General features: G+C 31.6%; 4 protein-coding genes across 4 annotated transcripts in view; 1 reads left to right on the forward strand and 3 right to left on the reverse strand.

Annotated features, from left to right (window-relative positions):
- The first annotated feature begins 1,937 nt into the window (after window positions 1-1,937).
- LOC17897695 (annexin D1) lies at window positions 1,938-3,855 on the forward strand. The gene is made up of 3 exons (XM_006305332.2): window positions 1,938-2,071; window positions 2,700-2,845; window positions 2,930-3,855. The coding sequence occupies exons 1-3, from the start codon at window positions 1,996-1,998 to the stop codon at window positions 3,659-3,661; spliced, it is 954 nt and encodes a 317-aa protein (XP_006305394.1). The 5' UTR covers window positions 1,938-1,995; the 3' UTR covers window positions 3,662-3,855.
- On the reverse strand, window positions 3,828-6,530 carry LOC17899716 (putative pumilio homolog 10). The gene is made up of 5 exons (XM_006305950.2): window positions 5,460-6,530; window positions 4,875-5,037; window positions 4,542-4,705; window positions 4,212-4,461; window positions 3,828-4,138 (listed from the first exon to the last, which is right to left on the reverse strand). The coding sequence occupies exons 1-5, from the start codon at window positions 6,464-6,466 to the stop codon at window positions 4,034-4,036; spliced, it is 1,689 nt and encodes a 562-aa protein (XP_006306012.2). The 5' UTR covers window positions 6,467-6,530; the 3' UTR covers window positions 3,828-4,033.
- An 11,822-nt stretch (window positions 6,531-18,352) lies between these two features.
- On the reverse strand, window positions 18,353-20,804 carry LOC17896704 (putative pumilio homolog 10). Its single transcript, XM_006306141.2, has 5 exons — window positions 19,828-20,804; window positions 19,310-19,472; window positions 18,967-19,130; window positions 18,620-18,869; window positions 18,353-18,526 (listed from the first exon to the last, which is right to left on the reverse strand). Exons 1-5 carry the CDS (start codon window positions 20,802-20,804, stop codon window positions 18,422-18,424), a joined length of 1,659 nt encoding a protein of 552 aa, XP_006306203.2. The 3' UTR covers window positions 18,353-18,421.
- A 2,795-nt stretch (window positions 20,805-23,599) lies between these two features.
- Window positions 23,600-25,018, reverse strand: part of LOC17897365 — a 3,656-nt gene continuing 2,237 nt past the window's right edge. Inside the window, exons 2-4 of the mRNA XM_006304141.2 lie at window positions 24,616-24,788; window positions 24,249-24,533; window positions 23,600-24,163 (exon numbers count right to left, since the gene is read on the reverse strand). Coding sequence (XP_006304203.2) covers window positions 23,918-24,163; window positions 24,249-24,533; window positions 24,616-24,788 — 704 coding nt within the window. The 3' untranslated portion in view covers window positions 23,600-23,917. The remainder of the gene's footprint in view (window positions 24,164-24,248; window positions 24,534-24,615; window positions 24,789-25,018) is intronic.

Here is a 25,018-nt window from a genome sequence, read left to right on the forward strand (position 1 = left end):
TTTGTATAATCTAGTTCTTGAAAAAAAATTATGCCATAAATTGATCGTTACAGCCTGAAACGAACCTAAATTCTCGGATCGGTACAACCGAGAGATTTTGGTTTTTTAGGTTAGGTTATATATCCCGATTTAATTTTTCGTGGTCATTCGAATAGTATGTTAGTGTTTCTCTGTTAGACATTGCGAATTTCAGAGAATTTTTTAGGTTTCGACGTATAATCTGAAATAAAATCCGACCCGAATCAGTTTCGGTTACTTAGTAAAACCTGATTGATTATTATATATAATGTGATTTGATTTTGGATCGGATCGAACTATGACCAAAATCTGATCGAGTATCAACTATACCAAAACAATTTATAAATACTACTATTTTTAGCTCATTTCGGATCAGATTAGTTAGGTAATTCGAGTAATTCATATATTTCGAATTTCATTGGATAAAAATTAAAATAATCCGGATATTTCTAGTAATTTAGTTCTAAATCTGAACCGGTAATCGAAATTATGTATGTTTTGATTACTATGGCTTTTCAATAAAATTTGTAAATCAATCTAATTCTAAAAAAATGCCATCCAGTCCAAAAATCTAAAGGCTGAGGCCTACAATTTTCTCTTTTCAAGTGCCATTGTTGATACGATCAATATATAAAAAGCAAGGTTAAGCTACAATGTCTAGGTATTAAGAAACACAAATATTTTTTTAGTAAAATGAAAAGAAAAATAATATGTACATAAATTATGTTAAAGAAAAGCAGGTCCATAAAATTGTTAAGTGATAAATGTGTTTTACCCATCAAATTTTTAACATGGGTCCAAACACTTCTTAAATTTGTTCAAGAATCTATATCTCACTAATAGTAGTCACTTAGGGGGATGTATTCAAAGTGGAATTTAAAGAGATTTGTGTAGAACTTTCAAATCCAGTATTATTCAAACATGGTTTTTAAAAAGTTTCATGAAATTCACTATTATTGAACTAATGATTTCAAAATTCACCTTAAAATCCACGGTTATTGAAAACAATTTGTGGATTTAATTTTTAATTATTTTGAAGGATTTGAGAAGATTTGAAAAGATTTACTTATAGTTAAAAATACAGAAATCCAAATCTCATGGTTTTAGGTAAGATTTGAATTTTTTTTTACAAAATTTATATGAATTTTCCTAAAATCATCAAAATCATTTAAAAGCTCAAGAAAACTCAAATCTCATAAAATTTAATTTTGAATACACCCCCTTATATATTCATGCATTTAAAAAAATACATATACTACCTACATTTTTCCACAAAAAAAAATCATAAACCTTTTAAGAATCTGATATTTTTAGTATTATATAGAATATTAATTAATAGTATTTTATAGAATATTAATTAATAGTATTGTAATTCTGTCAAATATATGAGATATTTTCTTATACATAGTAGGAATTTTAAATAAATAAAAAAGAAAAAAATCTCTTTCTAATAATTAACTTCTAATGGACATCATGTCCCCAAGTAAAGTAATATTTTAGCATAATTCAGCAGAATTTATTAATAAAATCAAATTCATATACATGTCAGACACAAACAAAACAACACTAAAAATAATGATACAAAATGAGCACAAGTGTTCATCTACTAGTACTTTATAATGTCATAATCTATAAAATACAAAATGGATTATTAAAAATTAATTTAAAACGCGTATAAAACCGTGTGAATGATTTTGTGACAACCAATCAAACCGTTAATGTGAGATTACGATATATATAAAGTTAAGCAGATACGAATTAAAAGAAAAATAAAATAATACCTTTAAAAATTCATAAAGTATAACAAACACGTGGCAGATAAAATTAATAATTGCTTAAGGGATATTTTGGTATATACGGACAGGCCACGTCGTGTCCTAAAACCTCTTCTTTGTCTTTATAAGTCAATCTTGCGTCGGCTTCGACTCTCAACATATACACACACTGAGTAAAGAAGAAACAAAGAAGCAAGAAACAATGGCGACTCTTAAGGTTTCTGACTCTGTTCCTCATCCTTCTGAAGATGCTGAGCAATTGAGAACTGCTTTTGAAGGTATTGTTTTGTTGTGTTCTTTCTTGTTCTTGTTCTCTGTTTTTTTTCTTGATCTTGATTATGTTCTTGTCTACCTTATCATCATCAGTATCCCACCTTTTGTAATAATGATGAATCTGTTGTCTTTGGTTTGCTACGATCATTTGTTTTGATGTAGATCGAACTTGGTTTTGGTCTGATCTTGTTTGATGTTTGTGTCGGTAGTGTTTTCTTACAATCATCATCTGTTTTGATGGTTGTAGATCGAGGTTGTTCTTTCATGGATCGGATGATCTTGTTTCTTTGTTGGATCTATAACAATCTTTTTGGTCTTGTAATGATTTGATCCTTTTGTTCTTTGAACTTTGATTTGTATGATCATGTTGATACTGATGATGATGATAACGTTCACACTACATCTTGATTTCGTTGTTTTGGTTCTTACACTCACAGATCTGTGTTCTTGGTCTAGATCTGAAATGTAGTTTATGATGTGATGATTGTTTTTGTAGTTCAAGATCTTGAGATTTATTTATACTTTGAATCGTGATCACTTTTGTTGCTATGGATCTGTAGTGTGTGAGTTTCTTGGATCTGTTATATGACTATGATGCTTATGTAAAGTGGAATGTTATTCGTGTTTTCGCAGGATGGGGTACGAATGAGGATTTGATTATATCAATCTTGGCTCACAGAAGTGCTGAACAGAGGAAACAGATCAGGCAAGCATACCATGAAACCTACGGCGAAGATCTTCTCAAGACTCTTGACAAGGAGCTCTCAAACGACTTTGAGGTTCGGATTTCGAACTTTTTATGTATCTGTTTTTATCATTTGTGTTAAGTCATTGTATCCTTATTGGTTTTTGGTAATGCGTAGAGAGCTATCTTGTTGTGGACTCTTGAACCCGCTGAGCGCGATGCTTTGTTGACTAATGAAGCTACCAAAAGATGGACTTCAAGCAACCAAGTGCTTATGGAAGTAGCTTGCACAAGAACTTCAACGCAGCTGCTTCACGCTAGGCAAGCGTACCATGCTCGTTACAAGAAGTCTCTTGAAGAGGACGTTGCTCACCACACTACTGGTGAATTCAGAAAGCTTTTGGTTCCTCTTGTTACTTCATTCAGGTATGAAGGGGATGAAGTGAACATGACATTGGCTAAGCAAGAGGCCAAGCTGATCCATGAGAAAATTAAGGACAAGCACTACACTGATGAGGATGTCATTAGAATCTTGTCCACAAGGAGCAAAGCACAGATCAATGCTACTTTCAATCGCTACCAAGATGATCATGGCGAGGAAATCCTCAAGAGCCTTGAAGAAGGAGATGATGATGACAAGTTCCTTGCACTGTTGAGGTCAACCATTCAGTGCTTGACAAGACCAGAGCTTTACTTTGTCGATGTTCTTCGTTCAGCAATCAACAAAACTGGAACTGACGAAGGAGCTCTCACTAGAATTGTGACCACAAGAGCTGAGATTGACTTGAAGGTCATAGGAGAGGAGTACCAGCGCAGGAACAGCATTCCTTTGGAGAAAGCCATCACCAAAGACACTCGTGGAGATTACGAGAAGATGCTCGTCGCACTTCTCGGTGAAGATGATGCTTAATCAACAAATCCTCCACAGAGAAACAAAAGCTGATGCTTTAGTTTCTGTTTTCTCTTCTCTCTTTCTCTCTCTTTGATGAGTTTCAAATCGTTTGATTCTGTTCTTCCAAAACCTTGATTGTTGTTTCTGTTGTTTGTTTTGAGTTCCTAAAATAATGCAAAAGAGAGACAGAGAGACAGTGTGGTCTCTTAATATATATAAAGAGTAATAGCCTAAAACACAGACTAACAAGTAGTTCTGGTTTGATAAGTTGTTGTCACTACAAAAAGGAGACCAACAACAAAAACATCAAGGGCATTGTCTTCTCTAAAGCCCTATACGATCTTGAAACGCAATTTAACAACAACAACAGTTTTCAGATACTAATTATAGTCACTTCTTCAAGTTGGTCTTGGAGAAAATCTTCTTGCAGTAAGGGCTCGACCATAGTTTCCCGAACCGAGAAACCTTCTCTACCAATCTTGCACGAACAGCTCTCTGAGTCATCCCCAAAAGCCATGTCAAGTTCTGTTTTTGAAAACTTATAAAACATGTATTGATTTGGACTTACTTTGGTTACAGAGAGAGCAGTTTGGATCACATAGTTTGCATAAGGATCCTGCAGAAGATACTCAAAGTTTGGAACAGAGAGGAGCTCACGAACAATCTCACCTCGACTCTCTGGATACGTCCTTAGACACTTTTCAATGACATGGCTACTAAACTTCTGAGTCGCTAGCTCGGCGTAGTGTGTTCTAAACTGAACTAGTAACTTCACTGAAGGAACTTGTTGGTCTATTAAGTATTGCACCACATAGTTCCTGCCAAAATTTCATTAACTATCAGGAGAGTTCTACAAACTATACCAAATCATTGAGTCTGCAGTGGAGATTTAACTTACCCAAAAGGATCCTGAGAAAGGTGAAGTGAGTTTCGAGATATCTCAGCGACGAGTCTCTCACGTAGCAAGCCAGTAGAGTTTGAAAGGCAGCATTGGAGAACACAGCACCCATGACGATGAACTGCAATCTCCGCACAGTGTTTTGTCGCAGCTTCTAACACAAACTGACACCAAAATCACATCATTCATCAGAGCTTAAGTAAGAAACAAATGATGGAGATTAATATGTTAGAAAAATCTCAGCTCATTACTTAGTAGCAGCATCTAAACACCAAATTTTCAGAACATTCATTTGAAAATAAAGAAACAAAGATGATGTGACAGCAATTAAACCTTATTGTCATTAGGACCAAATGACTCCAAGCAGCTCTGTAAGACATGGTTCCCATTCAAATCTTTAACAAGAACTTGAAAGCCAGGTTTGAGACCAGACTTCACCAAAGCAATCTGCTCTTTTGTCTTCACAGTTTCAATCATCTTCTGCACAACCCTTGTCCTGTTTAAACACATTAACAAGAAATTAGAATTCAAAAACGCATTATCCACAGACAAATGAGAAAACTAGCAAAATTCTAATCTTTTGTCCAATGGTCTCAGCTTCTTGAAATCAGAAACAAACGCATTTATAGGTTTTTGTCCAAAGGTCTCAGCTTTATTTCCTAGCTTCCTACAGTTTGCAGTTTTGGTTTGTCCAAAAACAGCAAAAAGCAAAAAGCAAAATCCATCCTTTTCAACCAAATGATGCCTTCTTACAACGATAGCGATGGCTTAAACCTTATACAAAACTATGCAGAGATTTCAAATATTTCCATAAACAGCACCGATTCAGTTTCTTTTTCTCCAATAACAAGAAATATTTGACCATATTAATGAGCTTTTAAAACTTTGGTTTCATCAAGAGGATAGAGAAAAGCTTACCCATAAGTGTTGAGGCAGATTTGGATAAGCTCCTTTGGTTCTGAGGTTAACACAGTCACAATCAAAGTTCTATGTTCTTCATCACTCACTTCTAAGAGCTTCTGAACAAAGTAGTTCCCAAACGGATCAGTAGAGAGCTCAATGAAATGGTTAATGATCTGATGGATTATAATCTTCGAATCAAGAAATGTTCCTTCTTCGACTAGTTTCTGCAGTACACGACAACCAATCTGATCTTTAGCCATTAGCTTCACAGATCCGTATATGTTAACAATGGAGTCAAGACACAGAGGCAAATCACTTTTGATCTTTGGTTCTTCTTCCTTTAAATACTTTCTCATCTCGTGAAACGGTCTTAGCTGAGTAAGCTCCTCTGTGTAAAAAGCTCTAGAACCTTCCTTGGCGGCGGCGGTTAGGGTTTGAGAAACATTGTTTCCTCTAAATGGATTGTTCCCAAGAGAGCCTTGACCATCCTCTGTGTAAAAAGCTCCGAGCTTTCCATAAACTTCAGCTCGACAAGAAACCCTGTTTCCTTCAAACATCTGAGAGACGCCTCTGAGACAAGGTGAAGGCTTTATGGGTTTATGAAAAGCCATAATCTCTTCAAACCCATTAGGGTTAAAGGAAGCTTGACGACCAAGGAAACTATGATCTCCATTAAAGGTGTTGTTTTGGTGAAAAGCTTGAGAAACAGAGGAAACGTTGTGATACCCATCATGAATCTGAGAAGCTCCACTCAGATTCTGCTCAAACCCATAAGACCCATGAAGAGTTGTAGACCCAAAACCACCCGGGTCGACCCGGAACTGTTCTTCAGGTTTGGTCCAGATACTCATATCACATGAGATACCCATTTTGTTCAGCTTCATACACAAATCAAGAGCCTCACTGCTCTTGTTGTAATAACTCTGTAAAAACCCATTAGAACCAAACTCAGGAAGACGACAATGATCTGAAGCTTTCCCCAAGTTAAAATCTCCAAAACCCATAAAACTCTCTTTAAACATCGAGATCAAAAACAGAGTAAAACGAAACGAAGAAGAAGAAGAGAGAGAGAGAGAGTAGAGTAAAACCAAGGAAACAATACGGAGAGAGAGAGGATCGTTAACAGAGCTTAAGAAATGGTTTGTGCGAGAGAGAGAATGTTGTGTGGTGTAGTGTACGGAGAGGCCTTCACGTCCAAGGCTGAGTTTGTCTCTTTTGTCGTTTTTTTCGCCATTAATATGTAACAGAGCCTCCTCCAACTCTACTTTTTGCAGCCTGCCTAGGATTGTTTATGAAATTACTGTTTTGTCCCTTTCGTTTATTTTGGTACTATTTGTCTCTTCATATAGTATACACTATACAACATCATATAGTCTAGATCTAAGAGCAAGATTATCAAAGGATCTTAAATTTTAGTCTTAGCATTAGTTTATAATAAATTTGAAAAAGTAAAGGGTAAGAGTTGTTTTTGTGATTTTAGCTTTGAGAAATATTTATTGATAGATTCTTAGGGGGGTGTATTCAAAGTGCAATTTCAAGTGATTTGTAAAAAGTTTACAAATTCTGTGTTATTCAATTATGGATTTTAAAAAATCTTATGAAATCCAGTGTTATTGAACTAGTCATTTTAAAATCCACCGTAAAATCCACCGTTATTGAAAACAGTTTGTGGATTTCATTTTAAATGATTTTAGAGGATTTAAGAGGATTTCAAGGAACTTCTTTAGTTAAAAATACAAGAATCCAAATCTCATAGTTTTAGGTGAGATTTGAAAGGATTTTACATAAATGATATGAAGTTTCGTAAAATCATCAAAATCTCAATAAAACTCAAATCTCTTAAAATACTACTTTGAATACACCCCTCAAGTAGTTTGGGGATCTTAGAAAAAAATATTTATTTAAAAGTTAAATTAAAATTAAAATTTTTAATTTTAGAAAACTTTATAATTATTGCAAATTTAAACTTTTAAAATATACATAAGATGTAGCAATTTCTAATTTAAAGTACAATAGTGGTAAGTTTGTAAGAACAAAAAAAATATATGAAATTGGTGTGAAAATAAATATGAAGGCTTGAACTTAAAAGAGAATGACCAATTAAAGTATAAAAAAATTCCATTTAGAGAAAGAGAGAGTGAGAGAGAGAGGGAGAGAGAGAGGGAGAAGGAGAGAGAGAGGAAAATGAGATAATTGTTTTTTTTTAATAACATCCAATAAATTCCTGCCACGTTGACGTATCTATTCATCCTATTAGCATCTTAAGCAAGATACGTTTGTTACATATTAATTGCTGATTTTGATTTAAATTTTTATCTTAATTCATCTAAGATATGGCTAAGAATCGCTCGATAATGATGGTCTACACCAACATTAACCCAGTAAAAGAGAACCGAGAAACCAATCATATAAACCAATCACATTAACCCAATTGTTTAGTTGTTTCTTTTTTCTTTTCTTTTGTTCATATTGTAATTTTCCCTTAATTTTTTTTGGGAATTTAATGGAAAAAACCCTCAAAATTAGCCGGATCCATTTTTAAACCTTCACCTATTTTTTTAGTAAAACAAACCCTGAACTAAAATCCGCTAATGAATTTAACCCTCCACTTACGGTTTCTGTCTATAATAATGCGTTGTTGTTTTTAATTATATAAAACGACGAAACATTTTTTTAACCCAAAAACAACAAGATGTTTTCTTAAATGATTTTGAATTTAGAAAAAAAAACGACTTGTCATCTTGGAATTTATAAGAAAAACAACAAGATGTTTTTTTAAAACTAAAAGAAATACGAGTTCCCGGCTAGTGTTTTCCAAAGAGACTAGATATCCTAAAATAAAGACTCGTCAACATTAACTTTGAAGAGAAGATTGTATTGGCTGACTGGTAGGGATTATGGTCTATCTTTTATTGGTTGTTTGGTTCTTTTCCTTGGATAATGGTTGAATGTGCTTGTGTGTATAGCCAGTGGTGGTATGATTGCCTCACTAAGTATTTATGAAATACTTATGCATCTCTTTCGTTGATGCAGGTAAAAGCAAAGTGTGATCCGTGGAATCATGGCGAGGAGAGGAGGATGATCTAGGCGCTCATTGGTGTTTAGATTATTGTAGAATTTGTTAGGATGTTAGAACGGAATTTAGAAGCATGTTAGGATGATTTTGTTTCTGGAATAATGATAGTTGAACTTGTAAGATTAATGGAATTGTTTGATTGGATTTTTATTTAAGTCTTCCGCTGGTTACGTTGAATTGGTTGTGTTAGTGAGATTGTCTGGTTTGCTTTAAATGGGTTAATCCGGGTTGTATGTTTTTAAAAGAAAAAAATTGGGATGGGTTTTTTCACCCGCCAAATTTTCCCGCCGAAAAATTCCGCCAAAATTTTTCCCGCCAAAATTTTTCTCAATTCCTTTAAAAATCTTTTAAAAAACCTTGTAAATATTTTTAAATCCCTTAAAAATCTTTTTAAAAACCTTGTAAATCTTTTAAAAGTCATCCAAAACCTTTCAAAACTTGAGTTAACCTTTTAAAATCAATTTTAATCATTTTATAACATTTATAAACACTTGTAAATCCCTTTAAACCCCTTATAACCTTGATAAATCATTTAATAAAAACTTTTATAAACTTCTTAAACCCTTTAAAAACCCTTGTAAATCCTTAAAAACCATTTTAAAGAACTTGTAATACATTTAAAAACTTTTGTAAACCCTTTTAAAACCTTTGTAAACTTCTAAAACCCTTTAAAATCCCTTGTAAATCTTTTAAAACTATTTTTAAATCTTTTATGCCTTTAAATACACTTGTAAATCCTTTTTAAAAACCTTTAAAAATCCTTGTAAATTTTTAAAATCCTTTAAAAATCCTTGTAAATCCTTTTAAAATTGTTATAAACTTATTTAAAATTGTTACCATTTAAAACCATTTAAAAACCTTTGTAGGCTTCCAAAACCCTTTAAAAACCATTACAAATCGTTTAAAAATCATTTAAAAACTCTTGTAAATCCCTTTAAAAACACTTGTAAGCCCTTTAAAAGACCCTTTAGAAAATCTTGTAAGCACTAATACAAAAAAAAAATTTTGCGGGAAAATTTTTCTCAGAATTTTTTTTTGCGGGAAAATTTTGGCAACATCTTACAAAAATAATTAGACCTCTACTAACTCTCAATCAATGACAATGATGGTGTCTTCATGAGTGCATCTTCGACTCTAACTCTATTTTGACTTTTACTCTATATAATTGTAAGCTATTTTCACTGTCGTTCATCATATTAGCACTTAAGAGAGGTTAGGGTTTCATGATTTGGAGATTTTCATGGGCACTACTCGGTGTGGTTTATGACAAGCGAACTTCATGTGGTTTTGGCGTTAAAAACAAAATGCTACGTCGTTTTGTTTCAATAAAAACAACGACGCATTATTATAGACAGACACCGTAAGCGTAAAGTTAAATTTATTAACGGATTTTAGTTCAGGGTTTTTTTACAAAAAAAATAGGTGAGAGTTTAAAAATGGATCCAGCTAATGTTGACAAACAAAGAAGCATTTTTTCAGCTTAAGCACCAATTTTCTTATCACATGAGTTTGTTTCTTGGTCTGAAACTATTGTTAGATATACCGCTTTCTACTAGCACTTCTTACATCTCCACCAGTGTACTCAAGGCTGGCTCTTACATGTCTCCACTCCTCTTGGTCGAATACTAAAAACAGATCTCGAATCTTCTTGAATAATTCCAAAATTCTAATATCCAACAATAATCCTGCGACACAAACCATGAATATATCTAGATACAGTTAATTCACAGCTTGAATAGTTGATTACACATAGGGCCAGGAAATGAAACCAATGAAACATTTACTACCTATGTACCTTGTTAGTGTCTTGCAGCTGGAGATTCGTACCCTTGAGTTAATGTCTCGGACTAGGATGGTTCTTCCCTATTTGGTGATGACAACCTTTCTTTTGCTTGCAAATTCACAAATTGTTTGCTATGAACTAATCATATTGGACTTACCAAATCACACACATTCAACTCCACCACCTTAATAAAATCATATTCTACAGCTTTTACTAAAAACATGTCTTATCTTTTCCATTTGACTTCAAGTGCAGATGCAAAACATCTTCACTAACAAACATCGTTCTGTAATATCATAGAAATATGCAGCAAACTAACATAAGCAGACCGTATTAGATATGATACCTTCACTAAACCTTGCTTGATACAAATGAGAGCATAATCGTCTTTTTGCACCAAAACATGGATAGTTTTAAAAATGCTTCTCTTAGGGAAGTATTTTTAAAAATGTGATCTCAAAAAATGAGTAGTTTTAAAATTGTTCCCCTTTTTTTAGCCATCTTATCAATCATTTACTCTTTTTCTAATATATTAATTAATTATATTTTTTATTTTTTTTCTATAGTTCTAATTTATGACGATGATTTGATGGAAAAGCTGAACAATCTTTTCGACCTGAACCATCAAATCATTGTAATTTTTATTTAACTATTTTTAGCCATCTTATCAATCATTTTACTCATTTTTCTAATATATTAATTAATTATATTTTTATTTTTTTTGTATAGTTTTAACCTTTTGAACAATCTTTTCGAATAAGTTTTGTATTTAAAGAAGAAGATTTGTTTGCATAGAAAATCTGAGATAAAGTAAAGATAACGATCAAACTGGAAGTAAAAAAAGAAAAGAGAAACAATTTTTGGTTTTCTCCTAAAAATGACTTTTTGTCAACAATACGAAGAATTAGCTCACGAGCCAAGTGGGGGATTAATAATAACTTTTCAATATTTATTTTCGTCAATTTGTAACCAAAAACATATAATTATTATTTCAGAATTTTAAGTTAATGTTTTTTTTTGTAATTTTAAGTTAATTTTTAGACAAGAAATGAACTGGCATTAATTTCCTTGTTTAAAATCATAATCAATTTGTTAAATGTGTCGTTAAAACTAATTTTAGTGGTATTTGTAATTCTACTTCTTAATCGGCCAGTTCTCATTTTAATCGTTCGGTTCTCATTTTAATTGGTCGGTTCTCTTTTCTTTGACTTTGGAATTGATCGGATCTTATATAAACTTGATCACATCTGAAAAAAGTTATGTCAAAAGCATTGAAGTTTTTAATTTACTCGTTCTATTTTATATGATTGTGTTGTTTGAGAGAACTAGTTTGATCTAAGTTATATATAAAGTGCATAGTGGCCTAAACACACGTAAGATGTTAAAAAGAGAGACCGACAACAAATACAAAAAGGGCAATGTCTCTTTCTAATAATGCTCTTTCCAATTTTGAACTACAAAAATAACAACAACAGTAGTTTTTTTTGGTTACTACTAGTCTTTAAGATCATACTGCTTAGATTTCTCTATTATACCGACTTGAAACAAAAAAAAAAAAAGTTTATCTAAACTATTATTTATTATGAAATACGGAGTGTAACCTTCTTTAGTTAGTTTAGTATTCATCTAAAACATAGTGTTTGAATGGCTACTATGGTTATAATGGACATATGTAAAAAAAAATGAATTTCTATTAGACATATGTTTTTTTGTAATAAAATAAATTAAAAATAAATAAGTTCATATAATGATATTGGAAAAATATTTGAGAGAAAGAAATATGAAAATAAGAAAATAATACCATTTATTAAGAAGAGATTTTAGGATTTCTGTTAAATGTGATTATTTCATTTTTTTTAAATAAATAATTAATGACAGTGGCATGCTTTTGTAAATAAGTTTCAACCCTAAGGGTTTTTATAAAAATGTTGCAAAAATGTTAATATAGATATGTGTCTTTCACTATTTTAACCCGAAATGAATTAAAAGATACACAAAACACATCAAAACACACAAAAAAAAACACTATATAACTCCTAAAATCCAAGAAAACTCACTTAGACACTAAATGCAATAAAATACAATAATAATTACAATGAAACGGAACATGATAAAAAAAACATACTAATTTTTTTAGTAAAGCTGTAATTGTATAGTGTTTCAGGCTACTACAACCAATACATAAAGAAAAAACCTAGGACTAAACAAACATGGAATAGATCAGTCTTTCTATTCTATATTGTATATTGTTCCATTTATGTATAGTTTCATAGAAAAGAACATATATATGCTCGATTCTATTCAGCTTTGATCTTGAGATTTGTCTCCACACAACTCAACAAGTTAGAGTTCTGAATCTCTAACACGACATAATGCCTTTCATCTATCAAATTAATTATCTATTTTTTTTTATATAAAATATTTTATATTTATTTGGCTTTATTAATATTCTTTGTATTTTATTAGTTAGTCATTTTTCTTATGTGATCGTATAAATTATTTATTTTGAATCAGTATTTTCTTTTCATTTTAACAGGTCACATATATATATATATATATATATATAATTTTTTTTATCATTATGACATATATATTTAACTAAAATAATTAGAGCATATTTGTTATTGGATTAAGGATTTTGTATTCTTTTAATGTATTTGTATTCGAAGTACTTTTTAATGGATTACGATGGATTCAATATATTTTCGGAAGTTTTAGTTGTATTTCATTGTATTGTTTTTTTTTCTCCTTTGGATATCCTAAAAGAAAAACAATATAGATGAACAAAATCAATAAAAGAAAAGATATAAACTGCTTTATCACCTTTGTTTCAAAAACAAAATTGTTTTATTGAGTTTGTCGAATACTGTATTCGAAATAGCATTTTGCTTTTAAAAACTCAATTGCTGAGAAATGCAAATTTTCACAAATTGCACATGAAGAAAAACGATGGAGGTGGAATCTCAGGTGATGGTGATGATGGGTTTGCTGGGAGGATAATAGTTCTACTTGATGCTAATGGATTCTCAAGAAATTGAGTAGAATGAGTTGGAGGGTTTGCGATCTCTTAACTCTCTCGTTTGAGCCTTGGAGAAGTGGTTGAAGGTTTCAGTGAAAGTGATGATAACGGTGGAGAAAATGCTTTTTCATTTATTTATTATTTTATATATAATACATACTTATCAAAACTCTCGGATTTTAGTTACTCATGCTTTAGTTAAAAAGGTACATTAGAATCCACTTGAAATGAAATCCATCAAAATCCAATAGAAACTAAATAACACCTGATTTTAAGGTATTTTTAAAAATATACAATTGAATAACACCTGATTTTATAATACATCCAATTCTTTTAAAATCGACAATTCAATAACACCCCTAAAGTGCATCCCCAATACACTACGAATCAATGTTCTTACTCATTGTAGCAAGTTTTTATATTTTTTTTATAAGTGATCAAACTAAAGTCGTTTATCTTGGTCCTATTTGTCTCTTTATATCTTAACCAAATCTAGATCTAAACCAACATTAACCCAGTTAAAGAGAACCGAGAAACCAATCACATTAACCCAATTGTTTAAGTCGTCTCTTTTTTTTTCTTTTACTTTGTTCACATTGTAATTTTCATTTAATTTATTTTTTAGCTATCTTATCAATAATTTACTACTTTTCTAATATTAATTAATTATATATATTTTTTTTGTATAGTTCTAACTTATGACGATGATTTATGGAAAAGCTGAACAATCTTTTCGGCCTGAACCATCAAATCATTGTAATTTTTATTTAACTTTTTTTAGCCATCTTATCAATCATTTACTCTTTTCTTTAGTATATTAATTAAATAATTTTTTATTTGTTTTGTATAGTTCTAATTTATGACGATGATTTTGATGGAAAAGCTGAACAATCTTTTCGAATAAGTTTCGTATTTAAAGAAGAAGATTTTTTTGCATAACAAATCTGAGTTTAGGAAAAAAAGTAAAGATAACATCAAATAGGAAGTAAAAAATCTTACCAAAAAAAAAAAAATAGGAAGTAAAAAAATAGAGAAACAATTTTTGGTTTTCTCCTAATTATCAATTTATTTTTGTCAACAATACAAAGAACTCTATTTTTGTCAAACGAGCCAAGTGGGGGACTCTGCTGTAATAATTTTACACAAGGTTTATAGTTGTTCAACCTCAACGTAAGAACCACATCCACTTTTTGCCTTTGCAAAAAAAAAAATCAGAAGTTACAAATTCTCTTAATCTTTCTCTCTGCCGCTCTATGTCTTTAATAATGTATAATGAACATTTTCCAAGCATGAAATTCCTAAATTGTAAATTAATATAATCAAGATTGATTTAGTCTTATTAGCCACCACCAATAAGTAAGAATCCTAAGCAATATGTCCCTAAACTCCATAACCGAGCTCCTAATTCATCATAATCTAGTGAAACCCAAAAAAAATTATAAGACTACTCACTCATGATCATGAATTCACAATAAAATTGATATTTGATGAAGAAACATGATTAGAGGAAATTAGAAAATAAATCTAAAAAAGAACAAGATTAAGCTGTATAAAAGTACTTAAGATTTATACAAGAATTTCAAAGATAGAAAATAAATTCAAACAAACATAAAACATAGCATCCCCCTTCCCAAAGTGGGATTACAGTACTTATAGAGATAGAGAAACTAAACCAGAACAAACCAAATTAAGGCCGAGATAAACCAAAGTACACTGAGATAAACTACATTTTTCACAATTTCAACATTCAACCGACATCCTAACTGACCAGTTGGCCTGCCACTTCTCCAAACCAATCGACCAATTGGGTGGTCGGTTGACACTTGTCCGAGAGCCCGTTTTGCGTCCAATCGACTTGCCAATCGACCTCAAGGTCGATTGAAATGTCCGGTGACTCCAATCTTCAACCTAGATGTATATGCGTTCACTAAATCAAGCATAACTTTAAGAATACATATCTGATTGGCCTGAAAACCTCCACCGTTGAAAATCTGATTCAATTTTCTATAACTTTTATGAAGAGCTTCAAAGCTAAATCATAAGTTAAAAAACTTTATCTGAATCGATCTTTGATGCATTCTAGACTAGATCTAAATAATCAATTTTTTTCTTTGCATCCAAATATGTGGCGTTCACTATTTTAACCTGAAATAGCTTAAAAGACATATAAAACAAACCAAAACTCAAACAAAAACATTATATGACTCCTAAGATGCAAGAAGGCTCACTTAAACACTAAATGCAATAAAATACAATAAAAATACCGATAAAACATGATAAAAGAAGATACTACAAGTCTTAACAAAGCTGTAAACATGGACTTAAATTACTCAAATATCTTGAATAAAACGTTTACAAACATTTACGCTTCCATAGAATAAAATGACACGTTCCATTCTATACTACGTATAGTTCCACAGAATAAAGCATATGTTCCATTCTATATAGCTTTTATTTTCAGATTTGTCTCCACAAATCAACAAATTAGACTTCTGAATCGCTATCTCGACCTAGTTTCATCTATCAAATTAATTATCAATTTTTTTGTTTAAAACTATTTTATATTTATCTGGCTTTATTAATATTCTTTGTATATATATATATATATATTTTGATTACCAGGAGGTTCGGGTCTTAGTTAGGCCGTAATCTTCCTAGAGTCCGGGGAATACCGAGTGAAAGCCCCTGGCCAAATGTAAATATCTAATGATTTCACGTTTGAAGGGAATCGATCCCTGGCCTACACCAACAGGGCAACTCCTCACTCAAGTGAAAACCACTAGACCAAGACCACTTGGTTTATTCTTTGTATATTTGTCTATAAGTTGTATATAAACCATAGTCTATAGCACGTATACAAGAATCGGGATACTAAAATAAACGTTCTTAATGAGAAACCAATCATATAAACCAATATTTTTTTTTTCTTTTGCTCACATTGTATTTCAACTATTTCCTTTTCTCCATTTTTTCGATCATTTACTCGTTTATTTTTATTTCTTTATATTAAATTATAAATAATATTTTTTTGAAACACATTGTTATATATTTTTTTTTTTATTTTGTGTAAAGAAAAATATATTTGATTAAAAAGTTGAATGATCTTTCCCGATAAATCTTGTATTTAAAGAAAAATACTCGTCTGTATAGAAAATATGAAAGTAACGATAAGTCTAGGTTAGGAAAGAGAAATAGAGTAAATATAATGCTTCATCAGTTGGAAGTTAAAAAGCTCTTTAACTTTTGGTTTTCTCGTGGGAACCCGGGGTTGGCAACTGCAGGTGGTGTGCTACGAGATGAAACCGGGGATTGAAAATATGGTTTCTCTCTCACTATCGGGATTTGTTCAGTTCCTTTGGATGAACTATGGGGAGTTTACTACGGGTTAGTTATGGCTTGGGAAATATTTTTTATGTGGAAGTCTAAAATAATGACTTCACTTTATGTCCACAAGGAATGACGAAAATTGAAATATGTAATTAGTTACATACTTACATCTATGTTCTTTAATCACATTTGTATTTTTATTTTTATCAATCACATAAATAATTTTGATTATAAAAAGGGTGAGTTAAATTTGTAGTCCTAGTTGAACAGGAAACAAAAAGCAAAAAGTCATAACTGTAAAATTAGTTCTCTCACCTAGCATCCCACAATATTACCAAGCTGTCTCTATTTTGGTTTATTTTTAAAAATTGCAATATATAGATTCTCTACAAAAACCCTGACGTAATAGGATACGCCGACCTTGGGCAGAGAAAGATTTGGTAAACAAAATGATTAGGGCCTTAGATACGGTAGCCATTCCTCGATATATGCAACTATTCAATAAGGGAAAGTTTTTTTATGTGGAAGTCCAAAAGAAATCTAAAATAATGACTTCACTTGCAATCCACAAGGAATGACAAAAACTGATATATGTATTTACTTACATCAATATTTTGTTTTAATCACACTGTATTTTTTTATCAATCATATCAATAATTAATTTTATTTTTATTTAATATATCACATTTTTATATTCTTTATTTGTTTTGTAATGTATAATTTTGATTATGAAAAAGAGTTTTTTCTTAACACCCAATTGAATCGAAAAAGAGAGAAAAATATAAGTATAAAGATATTTGATTAAAAAGTTAAAAGATCTTTTCCGATGTATCTTTTTATTGAAGAAAAATATTTGCTTGAATAGAAAATCTGAAAGTAATAATGAGTCTAGGAACGAGAAATAAAGTAAAGATACTACTGATTTTGAAAGTTCAAAAATTTATAATTTTTGGTTTTCTTTGTAATAATGACTTCTCTATAAATTCTCGTCATTTTTAGTCATAAATCGATGATATTCAGTAGCGGACCTAGGATATAATTCTACCCAGGTCAAACATAAGTAATTTTTGGTATTTTTGATGGATTAAATAACTTTTTCATATAACAAAGAAGAAATTTTTGAAATTTGGGCAGGTCAATTGACCTCCCTTTCATGTACATAGGTCCGCCCATGATGATATTTATACTCAGTTTTTGTATATATCATTAAAACTATTTTTAACTTTTTTGTATTTGCAATTCAACTCGTTATCGATCTCTTAATGCTTGTAAGTTCTAACTACTAACGTTCTCTCATTTCTTTGACTTTGATCTTAAATCATATTGATCATCCACATCTAAATGAGTTAAGTCGGAAACACTGAATTTCTTTACTCATCTATTTGGTATGAGTTTCAAATATTAATTTTGCCAAACCAAAACTTTGATTGTGTTATTTGAGAGACGATTTTTACACACAAATTAATAAAACATATAATTTTTCTAATTCCAATAAAATATCATTAATTAAAATGAAATCAACCAATATGAAAATATTATGTAAATTACATCATGTAATATATGATTGGTCAAAAAGTATTCAAATTTTTAATTTTTGCATATAAAAAATTGAAAACATCAGTTAAAATGAAACAATTTTTTCTTTGGCTAAAAATTACATGTTTGACAAAAGTTCTTAGTCACTACAAAAACATTAAGGCCATGTCTCTTTCTAAATCCTTATCCTATCTTGAAATAGAGAAAAACAACAATTTTTTTGGAACTAATCAAAGTCACATCTTCAAGATGTTCTTGGAGAATATCTTCTTGCAATAAGGATTCAACTGTAGTTTCCCAAACTTATCAACCTTCTCCACCAATCTAGCTCTAACAGCTCCCTGTTTCAACCAACCCCAAAACTCTTGGTCAAGTTCTGTTTTTGGAAGCTTTGCTTTTGGTTGTATAACAATACAGTATGAGTTTGGACTGACCTTAGTTACAGAGAGAGCTGTTTGGATCACATAATTAGCATAAGGATCCTGCAGAAGATACTCAAAGTTTGGAACAGAGAGGAGCTCACGAACGATCTCAGCTCGGCTCTCTGGATACTTACTTAGACACTTCTCAATCACATGGCTACCAAACTTCTGAGTTGCTAGCTCGGCGTAATGCAGTCTAAACTGAACCAGCAACTTCACCGCAGAAACTTCTTGTTCTATTAAGCACTGCACCACATAGTTCCTGTCCATTTCCACAAACCATAAAGAGAGTTTGTCAAACTATACAAATATAACATAAAGAAACTCTTTTGAGCATACAGTCTAGATTCGAATTTAACCCGAATTGATCCTGTGAAAGGTGAAGTGCGTTTCTTGATATCTCAGCGACGAGTCTCTCACGTTGCGGTCCAACAGAGTTTATAAGGCAGCATTGAAGGACACAGCATCCATGACGATGAATTGCTATCTCAGCACAGTACTTTGAAGCTGCTTCAAACACAAACTAACACAAGATTTCACAACATTCATCAGGGATTAAGTAAGAAACAAGATAAGGAGATTAATAAGTGTGACAGCAATATCAGCATAGTTAGTAGCAGCTTCTAATACAAAAACTGGCACCAAAGTTCACATCATTCATTAAAGCTTAAGTAGGAAACAAAGATGGCGATTGAACTAAACCTTATTGTCATTAGGTCCAAGGAACTCCAAGCAACTCTGTATCACATGGTTCCCATTCAGATCTTTAACAAGATCAAGAAAGCCCGGTCTGAGACCTGATTTCACCAATGCAATCTGCTGTCTTGTTTTCACGGTTGCAATCATCTTCTGCACAACCCTTGTCCTGTTTTAATTCATATACACACATTAGCCACAAATCAGAATTCAAAAACCAGTAAAGGTCTCAGCTTTATTTCTTGTAGCTTCCTAAAGTTTGCAAATTTGGTTTGTCCAAAAACAGCAAAAAGTAAAAATATCAATTTCATTCTCTTATTGATATTTCATATATTTCCATAAACAGTAAACATTTCATCTTCCTCAGAAAACCAAGAAAGATTCCATCTTAATCCACAAAAGTTTTTGACTTTACTAATGGTTTTGTTTCAGCAAATAACATGATTCAAGCTCTGTTTCCAACACCAGATTAGTAGCCAAAAAAAATCTAAACTTGATATATAACAAGAAGAAGAGAAGCTTACCCAGAAGTGTTTAGACAGATTCTAATAAGCTCCCTTGGTCTTGAGGCTAACACACTCACAATCACTGTTCTTTGTTCCTCATCAAACACTTCCAATAGCTTCTGGACAATATAATTCCCAAAAGGATCCATGGAGAGTTCAAAAACATTGTTAAGGATTTCATGAAGTATAACCTTAGCTTCAAGAAACGTTCCTTGTTGAACCAGTTTCTGCAAAACTCTACAACCAATCTGATCCTTGGCCATTAAGTTCACAGATCCGTAAATGTTAACCATGGAGACGAGATTGATCTTAGGCTCATCTTGCTTTAGATACCTTCTCATCAGAGTCATCCTCTCGTCTGGATAAGAAGCTCCAAAACCTTCCATGGCGGCTAGGTTTTGAGAAACCCTATTTCCTTCATCCATCAACGAACCCTTAAACGCAATCAGACTCTCATTTGTATAAAAAGGTCGAAGCTTTCCGTACACTTCCATGGCGGATGGAGGTTGAAAAACTCTGTTTCCTTCAAACATCAACGCATCGTTGCCAAAAGAGTCGCTTCTACGCTTAGTATGATTCTTAAAACGCAACATCTCTCCAAATCCGTTAGGGTTAAAGGAATCTTGAAACCCAAGCAATCTCTGAGATTGAGAAGAAACTCCATGAAAGCTTTCGTTTTGGAAAACAGAGGAAGCTCCACTAAGACTCTGCTCAAACCCGGAAGACCTTCTCGAGCCAACATCACCCGGGTCGACCCGGAACGGTTCTTCAGGTCTGCTCCAAATACTCATATCACAAGAGATACCCATTTTGTTAAGCTTTCTACACAAATCCAGAGCTTCACCACTCTTGTTGTAACACTGATTCTTCAGAAACGGGTTCGTTTCTAGACTCTGTAAAAACCCATCAGAACCAAAATCAGGAAGACGAAGACGATGATCTGAAGCTCTTCCCATGTTGAAATCTCCAATACCCATGAATCTGTCTCCAAACATGAAGATTCAAAAACAGAGTAAAGCGTAGAAGAAGAAGAAGAAGAGGAGAGAGAAGAGAGAGTAAAGCCAAAAAAACAATACGGAGAGAGAGGTTTGTGCGGGAGAGAGAGAATGTTGTGAGGTGTGAGTGTATGTATGTACGGAGAGAGCCTGTGTTTGTCTCTTTTGTCGTTTTTTGTTATTTCAGTCACATTTCGCCATTAATGTGGCAACAGAGCTTCACTACTGCTTTTTGCAGCCTGCTGCCGAGGAAATATTTCCGAAATTACTGATTTGTCCCTTTTTTATTTATTGGTCATTAATGTGTTTTCGCTTCTTGTTTTTATATTTCTTACATCGGTGTAACATGAAATAAATCTGATTATTATTGTAAAGAGATAACTTGAGGAATACCAAGTTAATAATGCGGTTTGAATAACGATTGTTTTTCTATAAATATATGTTAATTTTATTTAGTTTAGTTTTTAATCAAGAGAAATACATATAAATAGCAACAAAATATATTTTTTTTACAGCAAAATATATTTTAGGGAGAGTTAAAAATTAGTACCTAAATAAACTGAAAACAAAAAGTAAGGATGTAATAATCCAAAAATTAGTTTTTTCACCAACAGTAACGTAAAATTACATTTCTGACCCTGATTTGATTTAGCCAAAACAAACAAAATAGAGTATGATATGTAACACTATTCATAACATTCGATAACTTATTTTTAAACATGTTAAATAATTTGTTATCGCGATAATTTACATATTATCAGTTAAATTAATACTAAAACTGTTCATTTGTGATTGATAGAATTCGATAACACTTTTCATCCGTGATTAATAGCATTCGATAACTTATTTTTGAACATGTTAAATAATCCGTTACCACGATAATTTGTCAACCCAAACCTCTAATTTTACCCAAACTGTTAATTACAAAATCTAAACCCTAAACTTAGTCAACCAAAATTATATTTCGTTTAATTACATGTTAATAATCTGTTATCATGTAAACCCAAACCCAAACCAAAATTTTAAACATGTTAATAATCAGTTATCGCGGAAATTTATCAACCCAAACCACTATTTTGTCAACCCAAACCGAAATTTTCATTTAATTATAAAATCTAAACCCTAACCAATATTTTTTCAACCCAAACCAAAATATAACTTCGTTTAGTTACAAAGTCTAAACTCTAACCACTACTTTATAAACTTAACATGCTAAATAATTTTTAGTGTTAAACTTAATATGATAAATAATTTATTAACAGTATAAATGATATTGTATCGCGATAAAATTATAAGTTATATGGTAAGTTTGAAATTATTCTGATAAATCATTTATTACCGTGTTGAATCATTATATCATATTGTAAAAGTTAAAAACAGATGACATATAAATGTTAGATAAAAAAAATTATGGTTTTATGGACAAATATAACACACATTCCACAAAATTTTCAAAAATAACACTAACTGACACAATTATATTATTTTAAATAATAATTAGAATTTTTTTAAGGTTTGAGTTGACTATTTTACATTTTACGATATAGTTTTTAGGGGACAGAGTTTACCTTTTAAAACTTAGGATTTAATTTTGATATATAGTGCTAATTTTGGAAAATAGGAGAGTGTTCTAAGTTTAGAAGAAAAACTTAAATAAGTGTTATTGTTGAGAATTACTCTATAATCAATCATATTAATTATTAAGAAAATAAACAATTTTTTATAAAATAAGTTATTGGTTTGGTTGCTTTACGGGTTGACATTTGTTCTTGGTTATTTTGTACTGAACCTTTATGTTTTAATACGATGATAAAAAAACAAATATTTACTATCTTCCTTATCTATTGATGTTTTAGAATTTATACACTTATAAATAAATAATTATTTTCTTTTAATCGTTAGGAAAAAATAAAGAAAAAATTACTTAGATAGAGCACAATAGTAGGTTTATTCCTTAAACAGACAATTTTTTTTTTTATTCCTTAGATGTTTAGTGAGATGAGTGAAATTACAATAAACACATTTGGTCATATTTCACTAAATATCAATGAGATTACAAATCGTATCACTGCTTTCGGGTAAGTATATATTTGTAAATCCAAATATATGTCATTCTTAATAATATCATCTCTTTTTTTTTTGTTAAAGATAATAATATCATCTCTTGGAAAGAACACTAGTTTTTTATTTTATACGTGTTTGTGTATGCATGAAATTAGACTAACAGTGTCTTGAAGAGATTCGCGAAATGCTTAAGGATATCTAAGATGCACATAATCCTCACGTGAAAGCTTCGAATAACGAGAGAGAGAATATATGAACTTTTGAACACGCTAATTACACGATTAGATAATTTTATTTAAATAAATTTTACTTATCCTATTATTATCATATCTAATTATTGACGATATTTTTTTGTTAAACTTATAATCATTTTGTTAGATTCTGATAAAAATTACAACCACAAAAAAAGCGTTTGATTCAATCCATGTAATAATTTAGTTAAATTCAACCAAAGTCACTAAAAAATCAGTCAAATTTAGTAGTTTAGCCAAATTCTTTGTACTTACCATTTTAAAAAATTTCAAAAAAATACAGAATTGATATAGCAAGGCATTTATAAAAAAATTTATCATATTTAATGTAGATTTCTCATTTGGGTGAGACCAGGGCCAACGTTCTATTCTATATCCCAAACAAGCAAACACCTTCTTATGTACTATGCTACCCACTGCACCAAACATGCAAGACTACTTTTGCATAAATGGTCCACAATCTTTTCCTTATATAACAGATTAGCCCCAAAATAATCAATAAAATCAATCAAGTACCCAACAAATAGTTGGCAACAAATACAAGAGACAGACAAAAACAAATCAACTCCACAAAGTCCTAAGAGACCAGATTCAGCTTTCCAGGTAACAAACTCTGCGAAAGTCCGATCGATTTTGCCTAAATCAATCATTTCAATAACGATCCAAGCACACAAATCCGGAAAACATTGAAAATAAAAACATCCCAAAAGTAGTACATTATCTATTAATGATGATGATAAATAGTTAGAACCTTCTAAGTTTATAGAGAATTTATAATTATTCTTGGTAGGTTTGGGTTTAGACCAAGGCAATGCTGCTTTCTCCACCTGGTGGTTTACGAACACCTCCAAAGTAGTCACGAGACTGAGCTTTTGCATCAGCAAATATGTCATTGCCACTTATCTCCTTCAACTTCGCTGTGCTTAGAAACTTCTCAGCCGTGGCTGCATTAGGAGATGTTACATCCCCTTTGAATACATTATTTCCCGACAAATCGGTGAATTTCCTATCCGGGATCTTCTTCGCCGTCTTCAATTCCGCGTCCTGCGAGAATTCGGGTAATTCAAGTATAAGGTTTGGTGTAACAATCTAAGTAAAACGAACTAGTATAAGCATTAGAGAGCGTTACGTGTTTAGTATCGGATTCTCCTAAGTCGAAGTTGTCTTTATAAGCTAAAGCACGAACAGTAGGACGAGCTTTGATCTCAGGTGGTGGAGCAAAGATGTTATGACCACTTAGTTCTTTACACTTAGCATCTGAGAATTGCTTATTAAGCTTAGCATCAGATTGATACTCCAATGTACCACTAAGCTCACGTTGCTTCGCTACTTCAGGTACTGTCACTGGCTTCTTCGGTGTAACAATCTCTTGTTCTCCGAATGAAATGTGACTCAGTATTGCAGCTGGTGGTTGCTGAAACAAATCCAAACACATACACAAATAGTGATCAAGACTAATCTCTACAAGAAGCATAGACAGAACATAAAACACAAACCTGGAATGTTCTTGTTTTGCCGTTTGTTGTCGGATTAGTACTTCCTATGTCGGAATCATCGTTTTCTTCATAAACAGAGAAAATCCCACTCCCTGTGATCTCCTTCATCTTGTAGTTTGAACATGGCTTCCTACAAAAACAACCAAAAACATTAAACCAAGTACAATAACCAATTTAAACCGGAAATAACCAGAGATCTTAATTACTATAACCTAAATACGAACGAAATTAAGGAGACAAAGATGACAAAATTAAGGAAACGTGAAGGAAACGATTAAGATTAAAAAGGAAATTAAAATTGAAGAGATACCAAAAAAGCTTACTAATTAAGGAAATTAAAAACTCTCTCTTACCAAAAAAACAAATTCGATAGGGTCCAAAAACGAACAGAACAGAATCAATC

This window comes from Capsella rubella, unplaced genomic scaffold, assembly GCF_000375325.1.
Source record: "Capsella rubella cultivar Monte Gargano unplaced genomic scaffold, Caprub1_0 scaffold_1, whole genome shotgun sequence".
Lineage (NCBI taxonomy): Eukaryota > Viridiplantae > Streptophyta > Magnoliopsida > Brassicales > Brassicaceae > Capsella > Capsella rubella.

Bases quoted from the DNA above. Each gene is read 5' to 3' on its own strand.
- LOC17896704 (XM_006306141.2), bottom strand. From the start codon at position 20,804: ATGTTTGGAGACAGATTCATGGGTATTGGAGATTTCAACATGGGAAGA. The intron at 19,473-19,827 runs GTAAGCTTCTCT...GAATTAAAACAG, and splicing joins ATCTGTCTAAACACTTCTGG to GACAAGGGTTGTGCAGAAGA. The intron at 19,131-19,309 runs GTTTAGTTCAAT...ATCTTGTGTTAG, and splicing joins TTGGACCTAATGACAATAAG to TTTGTGTTTGAAGCAGCTTC.
- LOC17897695 (XM_006305332.2), top strand. From the start codon at position 1,996: ATGGCGACTCTTAAGGTTTCTGACTCTGTTCCTCATCCTTCTGAAGAT. The intron at 2,072-2,699 runs GTATTGTTTTGT...GTGTTTTCGCAG, and splicing joins ATTGAGAACTGCTTTTGAAG to GATGGGGTACGAATGAGGAT. The intron at 2,846-2,929 runs GTTCGGATTTCG...GGTAATGCGTAG, and splicing joins AGCTCTCAAACGACTTTGAG to AGAGCTATCTTGTTGTGGAC.
- LOC17899716 (XM_006305950.2), bottom strand. From the start codon at position 6,466: ATGTTTAAAGAGAGTTTTATGGGTTTTGGAGATTTTAACTTGGGGAAA. The intron at 5,038-5,459 runs GTAAGCTTTTCT...GTGTTTAAACAG, and splicing joins ATCTGCCTCAACACTTATGG to GACAAGGGTTGTGCAGAAGA. The intron at 4,139-4,211 runs GTAAGTCCAAAT...GGGATGACTCAG, and splicing joins CTGCTCTCTCTGTAACCAAA to AGAGCTGTTCGTGCAAGATT.